Raw genomic sequence first — 15,543 nt, 5'->3', positions numbered from 1 at the left:
AGCACTGAACATCCATTACCACAACTACTCTTACAAATAAAATTACAAATGACACTAAAATTTCCCCTTAAGCATTAAAACCTAAGACAGCAACAAAACCAGAAAGGAGGGAACTATGCTTTATTCATTTAGCCCAGAACATTAAGAAATTAATGGACCTTACAGAAAAGTTTAAAGCAGGGATGGGGAACCTGATAGGTAGTCCAACAATATCTGGAGGGCCAAAGGATCCTCACCCACAGGGTCCTCATCTCATCCCTGGTCTAAAGGATAGAAGGAACATTGATTAAGCTTTTGTGAATATTTTCATTTGGCAAACACTGCGGAAGCCCTAATCCCTTTACAACTGACCACAAGCACCTGAGCGAAAGGCTCTATTTGTCACAAATGGAAAATATCCTTATTTATTAAATTTATATCCTGCCCCTCCTCCCAAAAGGAGCCTAGGGCGGCAAACAAAAACACTAAAAACACCCTAAAACATCTGAAAAACAAAAGAGATTAAAACAACCCGTCTTTAAAACAATCTTTAAAAGAAAAAGCTTTAAAAATATCTTAAAAAGCAATTCCAACACAGACCAGGAATAAGGTCTACTTAAAAAGCTTGTTGAAAGAGAAATGTCTGCAGTAGGAGCCAAAAAGATAACAAACAAAGATGGTGCTTCTCTAATATTTTAAGAGGAGGGAATTCCAAAAGGTAGGTTTCACAACGCTAAAGATCAGCTTCCAATGCTGTGCGGAATAGACCTCCTGATAAGATGGTATCTGCAGGAGACCCTCACCTGCAGATCGCAATGATTGACTGGGTATATGAGGAGTAACATGATCTTTCAGATATCCTGGTCCCAAGCTGCATAGGGCTTTGTACAGTAGCTCAGTAGCTAATAGGTAGCCAGTGCAATTCTTCCAGCAGTGGAGTGACATATTGGCAATACCCTGCTCCATGAGCAGTCACACCACCGCATTTTGCACCAGCTGCAGCTTCCGGACCAACCTCAAGGACAGCCCCACATAGAGCACATTACAGTAATTGAGCCTGGAGGATACTAGTGCATGGACAACAGTGGTCAAGTTATCCCAGCCCAGAAATGGCCGCAGCTGTCTTATCAGCCAAAGCTGGGAAAAGGCACTCCTAGCCACTGAGGTCACCTGGGCCTCTAGCAACAAAGATGGATCCAGGAGCACCCCCAGACTACAAACCTGCTCTTTCAGAGGGAGCATGACCATCCAAAGCAGGCAACTGACCAATTATCCGAACTTGGGAACCACTAACCCATAGTGCCTCTGTCTTGCTAGGATTCAGACTCAGTTTACTGGCCTTCTAGATTTCCTTCTGGAGTTAATAGCATCTTGGGGTGGAGTGGGGGATTTACAGTGTGATAGGGGATTAACCCCCTCTCTGAAAATGCCATTGTCCCAGTAAGCCTTGGGAACATCTGTAGCTGCTATTCTTAAAGGGAAGTGGCTTTGTACTCAAACACTGGTCCATCTTGCTCAGTATTGTTAACACCCATTGGCAACAACTCTCCAGGCTTTCAACCAGGAGGCATTCCCAGCCCTACCTGGAGATGCTAGAGATTGAACTTGGAGGCAAAGCAGATGCTGTACCAGTGAGCTATTGGTAACACTGGGAAAGGACAACTTTTAATAATGTCATTATAATCTGTTCTTTTCTGCATTTCCTTCTGATCCCAACTGTTTTACAGTCCCCCCAATCCCCAACTATGTGCATGTGTGTGTATTTATATACAAATATATACACACCCATCTGCTATTCGGGATAAACCTTCATACATATGATGAAGTGGACTGTTGTCTGCGAAGGCCTGTGCAGTAATGATTTTGTGCACTTTAAAGGTGCTACAAGAATACAAGAATCTTGTTTTTGCTCAAAGATATTAACATGGCTACCCTTCTGGACTTTGTGAATATGAGACATGGACTTATTAAGTGGGTAATACAGCCTCCAGACATGATAAATTTATTTATAGAGAGAGCACCATTCTGAGATCAGCAAGTGTATAAATACTGCAGTCCTCTTTCCCTTTCCTTATTTATTCTGATCCAGAAACACACAACCTTGTGAGAAGAGCCTTTATGACCCCACTCTCCAGGATCAGTCATTTTGTTCAGTTTCATAAATAAAATTACATTCACATCAAGTAGAAAATCTCTGATTAGGCTTCATTTTCTTTTCTTGAAGCATAATTCTGAATACAAATTTGTACAAAGATTAAGCTATAGCATGCTTCTTTTGTCTAAAACTAGCAGAAGCAATATTAGCAACACTTCTGTTGCTGACATCGTCTTAGTGCCAACAAGGAAGGTTTGTGAACTTCTTTTAAAAAATGGAAGATAGGGAAAATGTACAGTAGTGGCTTTATGGAATAGTTTTAAGAAAGGAAATTATTATGTTGCTTATTGCGTTTATACTGGGGGAATCGAAAATCGGATTTAGCTGTAATGTAATTCTCTCTTACCATAAACATCAATTTGATAACATTAACGAGTATTCTCTGGGGAGTATTTTTTTTTTCATTTGTTCGAAGTAATCGGGTTAGGGAATAAGGTTCCATGTTATATTTATGAATACTGGCTCTGGTTACCTTCTACACATAAGTCAGTTTCAAATACCTGAATGTTTTCGGGAGCCAGCAGGTCTAACATATAGGCTGAAAGCTGATGTAAAGATCTACCTCATGATTGTATTCTGTGAACTAGTCACAATCTGGGAAAGCAAAAATGATAATATCCTGTGGTTGTTTATAGGCTAGCACAGGGATAGCCAATGTGGTGCCCTTCAGATGTTGTTGAACTGCAGCTCCCATCAGCTCCAGCCAGCATGGCCAGTGCTCAGAGATGATGGGTGTTGTAATCCATTATTGCATAAGCTTTAGTCTATGAAAGCATTAGATAAGTAGGCTGTAAGCTACAAAAGCTCAAGGCACAATATAATTTAACTCTTAAGGGGCCATAGGCCTTTTTGCTGCACTAGGCTAATTCAGGGTCTTGTACTGACTGGGCTGAAGGCTTTTCAGGTTCTAAAAAGGTCTAAGGGGAAGCCTACCTGGAGCAGGGGAACAACTGGCAGCTAGTATCTAGTGGCAGAGTTAGGTTCTGCTGGCCATGGGGTATCTCTCAGGGGTAATAGGCATTGGACTAGCAGAGGTCACTAATGTATGGTGCAGTGTGGTCTAGCTGCCATAAACGTTAAGAAATCCACTTACCTTACAAAGCTGTTCTCTTAAGTAGTGAAGTAAGCCACACCCCATAGGAGCTGGCAGGATGTTTAAAGCTAGATGCTGATCCCTGGCTTGAATCCATGTACTCAGTAGTACTGGGTGGCCTTCCAAGTACACTTTCTGTCTCCTTAGCCATGGGAATATATGGCTGATGATGAACAAATTGCCGCCCTGGGCTCCTGCTAGAAGGAAGGGTGGGATATAAATCAAATAATAAATAAATAAAATAAATAGAGGACTTAGGCATCTATTTTGCAGAGTCTGAGTAAGGTCTTCCTCTTCAGGATGGGCTATACGCTTGCTCGTACTCAGGCTGGGTCTCGGGTGCAATTAGGTTATATGGGTAGGCTTCTTATCACCCTGGAAGATTCACTGAAGGATGAAATTCAAATCTTTGAAATAAATCATGATTGCACACACATATATATACACATCTGTGTACATTTTCCCTGCCCCATAGTTGTTGATGTCTAAGGATTACATCATGACATACAGCTACTTATCTGAAATTTTGTAACTGCCACCCCATACTCTGTGCTATGTTCCCCTGCATATATGCAAAAAACACCAAATGTTGATAGACCCATACAGCCCATGTGACCCATCTGTGTATCTCACCACTTCCCTTGCCAGCAATCTCTATCCCATAGCATTCCTTTGTACAGACCTTTTATGATTTAGTTCTCTTGGGGCATCAAGGAAGCTAACTATGAAGTATTTAACTGGCTTATGTGTGAGGTTATAGTATTAAGTTGCAGGAGTTCATGTATTTTCAATATCTAGGCTTATATAGTGATGGTAGGGTTGATACTTGTAGGAAAGCAAAGTGATAACTTGGTATTTACAATACATGGGGTTTGGATTCCCCCCCCCCCAGACAGTATACCAACCCAGTGTTTCCTTCCATTCAGATTTGATATGTTTAAGAATAAAATGTGTGATTAGAATACATTGCTGCTTCCCCACCACCATCATGTGAACCCATAACATGCACTGATACATGTATCTGCCCTTGTTACATGTATCTGCCCTTTTGGGGTGCCAATAACCACTGAAAAACACGTGAGAGAGGCTGTTTCTTGGTACCATGGTGCTGGCATCTTCAGTGTATTTGTATGCAGATGTGAGTATCAGTGCCATGTTATGGGTTAATGCACATTGCAGTGGTGGGATGAGAATGGCTTCAGTGTGTCAAGTGAATGAAATAATTCACTTTTGGATAAAACAATACATTTTTTAAAAATTGTGTAGAGATGTTACACATGACATTTGCTTGGCTGCAATAAATATAAAAATATATTGCCTGTGAGGTTAAATGGTTGAGGTGTGTTCCTTAAGTTTGAAGCTATGGGAATTCAAAACCTCTAAGGTGCTTTCTATGTAAATAGAGAGATTGAAGCTTGTTTACTTAATTACTTGAAAAGACTTGAAGCCATAACCAAAAGTTTGTTTTCCACATCACTTTGTGTGTGACATCATTTGAAGCTGCTTTGAGGCCATCTCATCAGAAAGCATAAAATCTAATTGGGTAGTGAATAATTTCATGTGTCTCAATTTTGTAAAAAATAGTAATTTGTAAACATCCATTTTATGCTCAATTGACTGCCTAATTAACTGCTGGATGTGAAAGGCAGTGCTTAGATGTTAAAGAAGGGAAAGACAGAATACTGTTACTGTATAGTTGAAAAATGACTGCTGAAATCAGTTCTCTGGATTATATCCATGTAAGTCATAGAGTAGACCTACTGAAAGCAATGGACTTAAGTTAGTCAAGCCCAAACTTAACACGTTGGGGGGACGATGACAAACTGTTGTGGAAATATTTTCAGAGTTTTGTTGAATTTTTGTGGGGAGGGCCTGTGTTGCAGAGATCCATGGATTAAAAATACTGCAGCTGACTGACGGCCAGCTAATGTTCTGTTTGTGCACACTGAACTTTATTGGTGGCAGATCACCTTTTTGCCCAGGTGATTGAGGGAGGAGATTAAATATGAAGTTTATGTTCCGCCTGCTGTTGTGCTGCTGTTTTTCTAGTTGTTGGTTACACTGTGGTTTTAAAGTATGGTTTTAATTGAAGTTTGATATTGTGGGCCACATTCTGCTAACATATCGACGCGAAAATTATCATTAGCTCAACAGAACTCTCCCCCCTCTCCATGTGTACCTTGCTCCAGAGGGTTGGGGGAGCTTGTGGAATAGATTTCAGGGGGAAGGTGGGGAAGACACATTGTGCAAGCAAAAATCCTTGTGTTTAAGGAATTAGTTAGCACTACCTTGAATTACAACCCTATATGTTTTAATTTGTTATATTTATTCTGTATGTACTATAACCGTATGGTGAAGGGTGGGGTAGCTTGTCCAGGTTAGAGTGGAAGACACCACTTAAAACTACAGGGGAACTTGCATTGGTAAAAGTGTATTATTGTCAGCAAATTAGCCAAGCATATAGAAGAACAAGTCCTGCTGAAACAGAGCCAGCATGGCTTCTGCAAGGGAAAGTCCTGTCTCACTAACCTATTAGAATTCTTTGAGAGTGTCAGCAAGCATATAGATACAGGTGATCCAGTGGACATAGTGAACTTAGATGTTCAAAAAGCTTTTGGCAGGGTACCTCACTAAAGACTACTGAGTAAGCTGAACAGTCATGGATTAAGAGGAGAGGTCCGCTTGTGGATCAGGAACTGGTTAAGTAGCAGGAAGCAGAGAGTAGGAATAAATGGACAGTTCCCCAATGGAGGGCTGTAGAAAGGGAAGTCCTCCAAAGATTGGTATTGGGATCTGTGCGTTTTAACTTGTTGGGGTGAGCAGTGAGGTGGCCAAGCTTGCTGATGATACTAAATTGTTCAGGGTTGTTCAAACAAAAAAAGGATTGTGAAGAGCTCCCAAAAGGACCTCTCAGTTTGGAGTGAATGGGTGGTAAAATGGCGCATGAAATGAGACAATAGTCAAGAAATCAGAAGAAGGCTAGGACTGGGAAGGGCAGCTGTGAGAGAACTAAAAAAGGTCCTCAAATGCCAAGATGTATCACTGAACACCAAAGTCAGGATCATTCAGACCATGGTATTCCCGATCTCTATGTATGGATGTGAAAGCTGGACAGTGAAAAAGGCGGATAAGAGAAAAAAACTCATTTGAAATGTGGTGCTGGAGGAGAGCTTTGGGCATATCATGGACTGCGAAAAAGACCAATAATTGGGTGTTAGAACAAATTAAACCAGAACTGTCACTAGATGCTAAAATGATGAAACTGAGGTGATCATACTTTGGACACATAATGAGAGGACTTGATTCACTAGAAAAGACCTTAATGCTGGGAAAAACAGAAGGGAGTAGAAAAAGAGGAAGGCCAAACAAGAGATGGATTGATTCCATAAAGGAAGTCACAGACCTGAACTTACATGATCTGAACAGGATGGTTCATGACAGATGCTCTTGGAGGTCACTGATTCATAGGGTCACCATAAGTCATAATTGACTTGAAGGCACATAACAAGAACAGATGAGGAAAGGTTGCAGCATTTGAGGCTTTTTAGTTTCAAGAAAAGGTGAGTCAAAGGTGACATTATAAGTGTACAAAATTATGCATGGCATGGAAAAAGTAGATTGAGAGACATTTTTCTCCCTCTGTAATAACACTAGAACCTATGGCAATTTAATGAAGCTGAGTGTTGGAAGATTCAGACAAAAGAAAGTACTTCTTCATGCAGTGCATAGTTAAACTATAGAATTCACTTCCACACGAGGCAGTGATGGCCACCAACCTGGATGACATTAAAAGAAGATTAGACAAATTCATGGAGGATAAGGCTATCAATGGCTACTGCCCGTGATGGCTGTGCTCTGCCACCATAGTCGGATACAGAATGCTTCTCAAAAACAGTTGCCAGTAGCTGCAGGAAGGGAGAGTGCTCTTGTACTCACATCATGCTTGCAGGCTTCCTTTGGGCATTTGGTTGGCCACTGTGAGAACAGGATGCTAGATTAGATGGGCCATTGGCCTGATCCAGCAAGCTCTTCTTATGTTCTTACGTTGTGAATATTCATATGTTGTCTGACACTTCATTATATAGGTTTCGGCCAATGCTGAAGATGCACCTCTTTACCATGACCTTCAACACTTGAGATGTGTGTTTTTAGGACCTTCTCTGCACTTGTGATTATAAGTTGTTTTACATTGTTTTAAGAATGTGTTTTAAATTGTTGTAACCTGCCCTGGGACCTCAGGGTGAAGGGCAGGTTGTTATTATTATCATCATCATCAACAGCATCATTATCAAGAACTTTTAAGGGAGATTAATTCTTAATGGAGAGTTGTAACAATTACAGAGGAGTGGGGTTCTCCACTGATTAATCACCATTTTGGATAGCAGGTGCTTCATTAAAAGCTATTTGTCTTATACTGAGGCTTTTCACAATGATTCACTTGAGAATGGAAAAGGCTGGTGGTCTTAGAAGGAAGTTTTATGGGTGAATAAATCTGGAGGGGACCAGAGGACCCATCACATGCAGTTCTCATAGCACTGCTGTCAGCAGAAAGCTGATATGTGGAAATTGCATTGCTGGGGAAGGGGAGAAGAGGGGAGTTGTACATGATTACAACTTTTTCCTGTATTATGTGTAAAGTGAACAGTTTAGATACAGTAGAATGTAAATAGTTTAAGGTTATACATCAGAGTATTAAAATTTTGGCTAGAGACTGATGCCAATTTTTTCTCTTTATCTTGTTTTTCTTTCCAAAGGGAAGTCAAAGTGGCTAACAGAACATAAAATCAAAAACAATAGCAAAAACATAAAGATTGCCATAAAGCTGTAACAATAGAAATACTAAGCAGCATAAAACCTAGCCTCCCAGTAGCACAGGGACTAGCCATGCAACAGCAGCAGGAGAACTATATTCAGAACATAACCCAAACTGAGTCAGAACCACAACAGTAGCTGGCCAATCTTTGTTGAATTCCTGTTTTGAAAACCTCTGGCATTTTTTCTCATTTCAGAATGCTAAAATATCTATTTCAAATGTCTTCAGTTTGATTAGCATTGCTGCTGCATTTCTTTGGAGACTGGAAGGTCAAAGACAATTTGTGGCGATTATTAAGTTTTACATCTTTCTCTCCTAAATTGAAGTAGCCATGGGGCAGCTTGACAGAGCATCTTGAACAAGACAAAAGTGGCTTACTGGAGGGAAAGATGCAACTGCAAGTAATTTATCAATTACTACAATGTAAACCTGAGCTTGCTGAGCTTTGTCTTTTACTTAGACTGATCTATAGTGAGATTTATTTTTTTAATTACTTGTTTTTTGTGCTGGATTCTTGCATTAGTAAATTGATTTTTTCACTGAAAACTCTGAATGACAAGAATACATGTATATGTGTTATCTCAGTTTCTCAACCAAAGCCACAGCCCAGCTCCAAAGTAATTTCCTGATTGGAATTCAGATAATCAATGTGTTAATTGCTCAACATATCCATGGCTACTGTCACTATCCTCCTGACTAATTCATTCTGAAATTTTTGCAAACGCAGAGACATCAGTAAGATGTTACTATTAAACCAGTGTCTGGTGTTACTAGACTTTCCTTGAAACTCCTAATATCTAAGATGATTTGGCTGTTCATGCTGACTCCGTTTTCCATTACTTAGAACATTTTAGAATAATTCTTTCTGTTCGTATTCATATTAGTTAGACAAACATTCTTTGCAGATGTTCAAAACTTATGTACTTTGAGATACACCCTGTACAACATGTGTGTGTTGTATTTCATATTTGCAGAATGGCTCAGTGCGTGTACAGTCTTAATTGAACAGGACATACATTGTATCTTGTAGATTTCATCAGATGGATGTTATTAACAACTACTGATAATTCAAATTCTCTGAAGTGGTTGTTAGGGTTGCTGGTGAAATAATGGTACAAATTACCACTCTCTGTCCTTTTGTAGGGCTAGCAGTGCCCAAAGAAGGGAGAAATACCCCTTTCCCCTGAATTGTATCCCCTGAAGGCCTTGGTAACACTAAAGATATTAGTGGGCGGAGGCTTCTCCTTCTTGTGACAGATGGTATCCCCCCCCAATCTCTCAGAACTCTATTGCACAAATACCAGTCCTCCACTGCATGTAAGTGGGATTATACTGCATAGGACAAAAGCTTAGTTGGATCTATTTTTTAAAAAAATCTGTGGAACGTATTTATAAGGTTGTTAATTGCCCCACAGATGTGTAGGTTTCCTGCATAACAATTACACATGGTTCTTTCTAGCAGCAGTCTATAGCTGTGCACAGGGTTAACTTGTTTATAATATTGACAGTAGGTGTTTAATGCCACATCCACCAACACACTTTTTGCATGGTTTTATGCTAAGATTTTTGTCTTTGCTTTAGAGGCACAAGACACAGGTGACTGTTGTGAATGAAGGCAACTATCCATTTAGGCACAGCACTCCCCGCTTCCATGTCACCTCGTAATGCTTAAGGATATGGATGGCAATTCCCCTCTCTCCTTGATTGCCACACAGTGGCTGCAGGCAGTTTTGTCTAGTGAATTGTCTTGCCAACTGCTTTGGGAAGTCTCACACCAGAATTTTATTGTTAAAAACAATTTACTACTTAGACACTGTGAATTGCTGCCGTGGTCCACTGCCACTGCCTATACCTGTCAGCCGCTTGCCCACGCCGCCACCAGCCGCTCCAGTGAACCCTGCATCAGGATGCGGTGGGGCAATGCCTACAGAAGAGAGAAATGTAGAGCACTGTAGCCCTACTCAATGGGTCTGATAGGCTGGAACTCATGAAGGAAGATGGGACCAGCACTAGGGACAGTACAATGGGGGTAAAAGAGCCAGATGGATATGGGGGCGGGGGAGATGGAGAAGTCAGCTAGAGCAGAGGGTAGGCAACCCTGCAGCTAGGCCCAGTAGTGGGTCTGCTAGAGGTTAACCAGGGAAGCCAAAACTACTGCTGCCTTGCTCTTTTCCAGGTAGGGCCCTTAGGGCAAAGATCCCCTGCAAATCCTCAACGGCAAGCCAAAACAATCCCCTAAAAGGAATGGTAAGGAAGTTTGAGAAAGGACTTCATGCCAAGAGAAAAACATTAGAAGAGGATCCAACCAACTTTTCCCACTTCAGTGAGTCACTAACCTAGGTTTACCCCAGCCACAGGGGGTCTCTTTGCTGGAGTGTGTGTGCTGCAGGCCTGAACTTTCAGGTCTCGCTGTGTGGGACCCTAATTGAGAAAAAGCAGGTCTTGAACTAGCCCTCTGCCCTGGGAGTATAATCCCTTTGGTGGAAAGAAGAAGAAATACTTTCACATGAAGAGCCGTAGAACAGGGTATTGTTGCTTTGTAGTGCCAGGGGCCAGGATGGCGGAGCAGTATCCATCCTGGATTTGCTAGTATCCTTTGGTATACTGTAAACAGTCGGGGTGAATAAATCTGAATGTGCACAAAACTGCACCTTGTCTTGTTTTCTCAATTTGCCTCAGAACTTCATATGGACCCCTCCCCATTGACTCACACAGATCCCCTGCTGCATCGTATTTATTTCTGATATTTTTACCCAGCCTTTCTAAAAACATACTCAAGGTTTTCGAATGTATCTGACTTTTTAAACAACTTAATTTGCAGGCTGTATTGCAGGCAAGCAGTCTGTAATGACTTGCAAAAAATGTATTTATCTGCAATTTCTACTCTGCTTTTTATATAAAATAAGCTTAATGCCAAAACCCCTTACGATAATAAAATTGAATTAAAACAATTCAGGTTACAATTTTAAAAGTTCAAATTATAATAAACATGTAATTTAATTGCTGTTTCATTTCTTGGTTATTGGTAAAACAATTCAGAATAACAATAAAAGTTGGGCGAAATAAAAAGGTCTTGGGGTGAAATACAGTTTATTTCCAAAATCAGCTAAAACTGTGCAAAATCATTTTTCTTTTAGTTGCTATCTTGATTTGAATAAATATTTCGGAGTAAAGATAATATTTTATTCTTTTTCATCTTGTACTTTTCATATAAGTTTTTCCTAACAAACAAATACATTTAATTACTAGAAAACTAATGGGTTTTTTTGGCATAACAGCTGTCAAATGGAATTAGCTGGATGCTATTATATCACTTTCCATTCTCAGTTAACATTTCAGTATTTCAACAACAGTTTTTAAAAATGAGATTGTATTCCCCAAAGGGCTTTTACTATATCAGCTATCTTTTAGTGAACATGCGTCTAGAGGCATTCTGCTTCTGAAGTCCCCACAGTTTTTCCCTCCAGGCAAATTGCCCATAAAGATGATTTTTGTTTTTATAAAATCAAATTAAGTAGCATAAGGGCAGGTTGCTGGAAGGTAGATGACACATTTAAAAAAGATGATTTGATGTAAAAACATGTGCTTCCTCAGTGATTTTAAAAAAGGATGTCTATTATGTTGGTTTCTTTTAAGAACACTAAGTGATTTTTAAAATGTAGTTTTCTTTAGCTTTAAAACACAATGAAGAAAAGGAATTGGGGCTGGTTTTTGAGTAGTGAAATATCTGAAGGATGAAATCTGTTTTTCCTTCCTAACATAGTCATTGAGGTATAAGTCAAAAGTAATTTTTTTACTTGAGGGTACATAGATAGATCTTCAGATATTCTAGAATTAGATTCTGAGTTCATTATCACTAAAACCAATGCAGCTGCATATAGATACAACTCTTCATACAAGTGGTCTACTCACAGGAGCACTATAATGCCGGAAGAACTAATTAATGTGAGACTGTGGCTCCTTTTCTATGAACAGGAAGATTACAACTTTTTCCTGTTTATGGAAGAAAAAGGGGTCTAACTTTACTGGTTCTAATTCAACCCAGGAAAATAATAAGCAGATAAAAATAATTAACACTTAACAGTTTTCTGAGCCGTCCGTGAGAAATACCCTCACAAATTTAGTCTGCAATCCAATACCTGTCTACTCAGAAGTAAGCTCCATTGGCTTTAGTGGGACTTACTACCAGGTAAGTGTACATTGGATTGCGGCCCTAGTCTATTTCTATCAGATACATTAGTATGTTCATAAAGAAAGTGTTGTCAGAAGACAGCGTGTGTCCTAGACCAGTGGTTCCCAAACGTTTCTCCCCACAGACCACTTGAGAATTGCTGAGCGTCTTAGCGGACCACTTATTGATTTTCTGCCTGTTGTAGCAATTGTAATGTACTGTGCTAGATGATGTATGATTTTTAATTGTATTTTATTGCTTTATTTTATTGTATTTCAAATTGCATTCCATAGAATTCAAATTATAATGCAATAAAACATAAGAAATAAGAGAAGGAATAAAATACAATTAAAAATCAATATGAATATTTAATGCAGACATTCTGCGGATCACCCCAATCAAGCTCGTGGACCACAGTTTGGGAACTCCTGTTGTAGACCATTTTTTACTTTTGGAAATTGTAAGAAATTTTAAGTTTATTTTGGTATGTGAAGACCTGTTGTGTTCAGCAGTAATACTGGACTATCTTTAACTCACGTTGCTTCAGTATCATTCATATTTGGGGGGTTGCTACAATGAATTATTAATGTGGTCACTACTTTTTGCTTCCTTTAGTTACTGACTTACCTATAATCACCTCTGCTTTTTGCCTTTTGCTTTTCGTAGGTTGTTTGAAGGACGTTCACCAAGGAAGCCTGAGAAATTGAAAACCCTTTTCTGTTACTTCAGAAGAGTCACAGAGAAAAGTAAAAAAGCATAAAGTTAATCTATTACTCTTTGTGCACCATGGATTATGTGCTAAAATATTTGTCCAAATATTTCCTTCTATCGTATCATTTTGGTGGCATCACAATATGGCAGAGTATTTGCCTTACCTAGGGCAGCAAACAACGTGATAAAATAATAAATCATATTTAAAAACATTAAAATATCTAAAAACAGTCACATAATCTCACAGCTAATAATTTCAAAATTGCCAGGAACAATATTTTTCAGCCATCAAATGCCTGGGTGAACCGGAATGTTTTTAAATTCCCCTTGAATGTTAATAATCAGGTAGGCAGATGTAGCTCACCAGAGAAGACATTCTACAAATGGGGAACCACCATGAAGAAAGCCCTGTCATGGGTCAATCCCAAATCAAGCATCACCCATGGCACCACCACCAACAGGGATTCCACTGCCAATTATAGGGGCCAGGGCAACTAATACTGGGGGTGGCATTATTTTAGATACTTGTGTCCCAAGCTGAATATATTCCATATATACGGACATGTTACTGGGATATATTAGTGTTGCTGGGATTCAGATTATGCAGATAACTACATTGTCTTTCATGATAAAGGCATGTTTGTACCAACAGCATGAAAGGAATCGGGATGCAACAATGGCCATGCTGGATTTATCTTTTCTCATTGAGTGCAACGTTTATGAATACTGTCTGCTCCTTCTGCCCTATTTGAATCTAATGATCCTAGCCCAGTGGTTCCCAGACTTTTTTTTTGCCATGAACCAGCTGAAAATTGCTGATGGTCTTGGTGGGCCACTTAATGCTTTTTCTGCCTGTTGTAGCAATGCTAATGCCCTGTGCTAGATGATGTATGATTTTTAATTGTATTTTTATTCTTCCTTTGTTTCTGATAGTTTAGTTTATAGTATTACAATTTGCATTCCATAGAATTTAATTTTTACTGCAATGAGATGCAATGTAAGAAATAAAAGGCAATAAAATACTATTATTATGCCTGTCTTTCCTCCGAAAAGGAGCCCAAGGTAGCAAACAAGAAGTTATAAATGCTCAAAAATTTAAAAACATCTTAAAACATTTTTTTTAAAAAAATATTAAAAACAATTTCAATACAGATGCAGACTGGGATAAAAATCAATTATTTTAACATGGATATGCTGTGGACCACCTGAATGAAGCTTGTGGGCCACCGGTAGTCTATCGATCACAGGTTGTTAACCCCTGATTAGCCAGATATATTATGGTAGCTAGCACCTTAATCTCTCTGTAAAGTTAATTTAAATTCAGAAAACTGTACAGTCATATTCAAAATCTTCTACATAACTGTAGTTGTTTTTTAAAAATGGATATACTTATTATATGTATGTACTTTTACATATGTAGACACACATGTATATAATAAGTATCTTAATCTAAATTATCTTGGAATACCAAAAGTAAGCTAGTAATCACACTGAAATTAGTTGCGATGGCATACATGTGGCTGTTTGCTGAAAATAGTTCGTTATATCCAGTGTTAGTTCTACTCAGAGTAGACCCATTACATGACTAAGGTCCATTAATTGCAATAGGTCTTCACTGAGTAGAACTAAGTGGGATGCAACCCAGTCGCTTCAAATTTCTTTCTTGTGTCATATTTCACAGTGGAAATATCCTATTTTGGTTTACTGCTGCAGTTTTGATGATTCCAAAATCTTGCTATTTTAAAACCTTCCTTTAAAAAAGAAAGAAATGTGTTCCTTTCAGCAGGTTGCAGCAATGGCAAGACAATTAGCTTTTTATTTAGTAACTTGCAGCTGCTTTTAGATGAAAACAAAATGGCATTTTGTTTTTTCAGTGTAGTTAATGAGTTAACAAATAAGATGACAATAATTCATCTCTCAAATTAAAATAAATTCAATATTCTATTCCCCAAACTATTTAATGTATAATAATTAATTCACTTGTAACATTTTCTTGAATTGCTGAAACCCAAGAGCTGATTTGTATTCAGGAGATGGATGCTTAATTTGTGCAACATCTTCTATGACAGTCCTCTTGTGGGTAACTATAAGATTTGTACAGAAATCACTGCTTTTGAAAAAAGCAAGCAAAGCTTCTGTTGAGCCTTTTAAATACCTAAGAACTTCTAGCAGGGCAACAGGACTCTTCAAATATTTTCCATAGAGTCATTTGTCAGAAAATATATTTATGTATTAGTTTAGCAGATCAGTCCTCAAAATCATAGCAAACCACAAGAGGTAAAACATTAGCAAGGGGGTAAAATCATCTTAATACACACTTTACAGTGCAATTATATGCATGTTTACTCAAAAGGAAGTCCCATTGTGTTTCGTGATGCTTACTCCCAGAAAAGTGTGTATAGAATTGCAACCTTAATTGGGTTTACTTTTCTAATATTTTTAATTATTTTGACCAAAGCTTTTGACAGAAATAAATGACAAGGGAAAGGCTGCATTTTACTTATTTAGTAAGACTAGAGTCTTACCTTTCACACATATTTGTTTTCAGGAATAAACTGGAGTGATGAGGCTTATATCCCCTCCTGAGTTCCCCTTCAGAGAACACTTAAGGAAAATTATAT

The 15,543-nt window shown here is 38.8% G+C and overlaps 1 protein-coding gene across 4 annotated transcripts in view; it reads left to right on the top strand.

The window, feature by feature from the left end:
- PARG (poly(ADP-ribose) glycohydrolase) overlaps positions 1-15,543 on the top strand; it is a 122,032-nt gene that overhangs the window by 59,139 nt on the left and 47,350 nt on the right. For all 4 annotated transcript variants that reach the window (XM_061635005.1, XM_061635001.1, XM_061635003.1 and 1 more), the window contains one exon: positions 12,878-12,957. In XM_061635005.1, coding sequence (XP_061490989.1) covers positions 12,878-12,957 — 80 coding nt within the window. The remainder of the gene's footprint in view (positions 1-12,877; positions 12,958-15,543) is intronic.

Source organism: Rhineura floridana, chromosome 7, assembly GCF_030035675.1.
Source record: "Rhineura floridana isolate rRhiFlo1 chromosome 7, rRhiFlo1.hap2, whole genome shotgun sequence".
NCBI lineage: Eukaryota > Metazoa > Chordata > Lepidosauria > Squamata > Rhineuridae > Rhineura > Rhineura floridana.
Note: the sequence above shows the minus strand (reverse complement) of the source record. Positions and strands in the feature narration are given on the sequence as shown.